This window comes from Triticum dicoccoides, chromosome 1B (genome assembly GCF_002162155.2).
Source record: "Triticum dicoccoides isolate Atlit2015 ecotype Zavitan chromosome 1B, WEW_v2.0, whole genome shotgun sequence".
NCBI classification, from domain to species: Eukaryota; Viridiplantae; Streptophyta; class Magnoliopsida; order Poales; family Poaceae; genus Triticum; species Triticum dicoccoides.
The window spans coordinates 429,198,262-429,200,868 of record NC_041381.1 but is presented as its reverse complement, the minus strand read 5'-3'; the positions used below and the strand labels follow the sequence as shown (position 1 = coordinate 429,200,868).

Sequence of the window (2,607 nt, the reverse complement as noted above, 5' to 3'; positions counted from 1 at the left end):
GAACAAAATTGAAGTCGTAGGTGTCAGATGTCAGAGAACACACGTTCAAACAAAAGAAATGAGGTGACCTGTGAGCTGGGCCTGGCCACCCAGGTCGTCTCGTCGTAATTCACACAAAGCTACCGCAGCTGAACAGCGCAGCTCCCGTTCAAACAAGAAACTGAAAAACAAAACAACTTCATTTGATTATCTTTCTCTCGTCTCTCAGCGAGTAGACAGCGCACGGCATCAGCAAAAGGTCAAATTTTGCGGGAGGACAAGGTGACGATTTCTGACGGGGGAAAAGAGGAGGCGGTTTGCCGGCCGGAGCGGCCGCCACGTCACCGGAACCTGCCCATGTCGGCCAGCTTCCGGGAGGTGTTGCGCCCGAAGGACGCCGCGCTGCTGGCCGACAGGTGCCGCCGGTGGCTCTCGCCCAGGGTCGACGGGTCCGGCTGCTGGCACCGCCGGCGACCGCCCGTGCTGGGGCGGACCAGCGGGCTCAGGCACACCGCGAACCCCGAGATCCCGTCGCCGCTGGCGCCTGATCCGCTGGGCCTGCTGCGCCGCTGGGGGTGGTGATGGTGCCTGGCCGGGGAGGGCGATGGGAACCACCAGCTGCCGCTCATGCTGCCTCCTGGGGACTCGGGCTCCTCGTCCACCGGCCGCGGCAGCGATGACGACGACGACGCGTCCGGCCTCCGCTTGCGCCGGACTATGGCCGACAGCCACGAGGTGGACCGCCGGGGCGGGTCCTTCTTGCTCTCGCTCTCCTCCTCCCGGCTGCCCCGCCGCCCTCCGCCGAAGAGCGTTGCCAAGAAGGATCGCCTCCGCTGGAAGGACTTCTTCCGCTCGGTCTCCCGGGGCTCGTCGTCCGCGGCGCGGGTGGCGGGGCCGACCTGCGGCGTGCTGAAGAAGAGGAGCTCGGGGCGGTGGCTGTGGCTGTGGCGGGACGACGTGTAGGCGCAGGCGTCGGAGCGCCGGTGCTGCTGCGCCGGGGCGGCGGCGAAGGGCGACGCGGCGCGCCCGCGCGTGGGCGAGCTGCCCCGGCTGCTGCTGCTGCTGCAGTCAGCGCCGCTGCTGGCCCCGGCCCGGTCGCGCTCGGCGGCGAGCACGAGGAGGCGGTCGCGGAGGCAGGGCGCGCACACGCCGAGCGCGTTCGCGTACGGGTGGAGCTTGCACCTCATCGGCCCTCTCCTCCTCCTCGCCGGATCACCAGGCGCGCATCTCCGGCGAGGGGTGGTTGGGTTGGGCTCGCGGAGGCAGATCGCGAGCGGAGCACGAGGAGGATCCGCGGAGCGTGCGGTGGTTGGGTGGGTTCGGATTGCTGGAGCGTGCACTGCAGCTTGGATTTTTGTCGCCTTGGTTGGCTCGCTCGCTCGAGAGGGAGAGGGAGAGGGAGGACGGGACTGGAGGAGTGGTTGGGCGATGCTGTAACGCCCGGACGGATGGATGGATTTATTTGGGACGCGGGTGGGAAACGTTGCGGTACGGTCCCGGCCGCACCCCTGGTCTACCCTATTCCTATTCCAAGGCACCGGTGCTGTTCCGTAGTGTCCCCGTTCGGTTTTATTCGTTGCAAGTGGAGTATAGTGGCTTGGAAATAAGCCCGTTCTCTAAAAAATGACCGTTAAAAACATTTCCGCACACGTCTACACTTGCATGTATCTCGTGTTTAGATCGGATGGCATTTAACAGGTGATTTTGCTATTGTTTTTTCTCGGTCGATTTAGGAATAGCAAAATCATTACGTGCTCAATAAATTGCGGATCTTATTTTTTATGCCGTATCTTCTCAAAAGAACGTGCATGAAAAACGGAAATGGATCCTCTGACCCGCCGAAGACGCAGGGGGAGGCCCCCTCCCATTCTCGAAACAAAGGTTGTGAAAAAGGAAACATACCCTCTACTTTGCAGAAGGAAGGGGGAGGGGGTGGACTCCGTCAGTTCTCAGAATAACGGAGGTGAAAAAAGAATGAATCCTCTGCCCACTCGACGGCGCGGGGAGGAAGTTGACTAAGTCTGTTCTAAAAAGAACAAATGCAAAAAAAGAAACCAGTATTCTCACATGCCGAAGGCGCCTGGATTGGGGTAGGTGGACTCCACCCATTGTCAAAAGAATTGTTGTGAAAAATGGAAACAAATGTAAGACATCCATGTGGATCTGCCAAACGCGTGAAAGTAAGATGTCATAGCTCTCTTACTTTGCAGGAGGCAAATCGATTTTTTTGGAAAAACATTAAAAAGACCAAGGAGTTATTGATGGACATGTAAACCGCCTATTTTACCCCTCATTAAGCGTTGACCGATATTGACCCCCCCCCTCCCGGGTTGTTGTGCCATGGGCCTTCATTTTTGCATCCTATGTCATGATCATCAATTTTACCGTAACACCCCACGCACATCCATATTTTGCGTAGCCGAGCTCGCATGCTCAACTTGTCGTTAATCACCTCAAGAGATAAATTTGAGAGGGCTTCTACTCCCAATCTTCCATACCTCGAGGCTTTTTTGGGGGGGGAGGGGAGGGGGGTGATGGTGTCCTGAACTAGCTCTCTTACTTTGCAGGAGGGGAGGGGAGGGGGGGTGATGGTGTCTTGAACAACTGTAAGACATCCATGCTGGATCT

General features: G+C 58.6%; 1 protein-coding gene across 1 annotated transcript; it reads right to left on the bottom strand.

Moving 5' to 3' along the window:
• Positions 1 to 1,580, bottom strand: LOC119339238. Its single transcript, XM_037611370.1, has one exon. The coding sequence runs from the start codon at positions 1,164 to 1,166 to the stop codon at positions 321 to 323; it is 846 nt and encodes a 281-aa protein (XP_037467267.1). The 5' UTR covers positions 1,167 to 1,580; the 3' UTR covers positions 1 to 320.
• Positions 1,581 to 2,607: the final 1,027 nt, after the last annotated feature.

What these genes read in the sequence shown, in the direction of transcription:
- LOC119339238 (XM_037611370.1), bottom strand. Translation starts at nt 1,166, where the DNA reads ATGAGGTGCAAGCTCCACCCGTACGCGAACGCGCTCGGCGTGTGCGCG.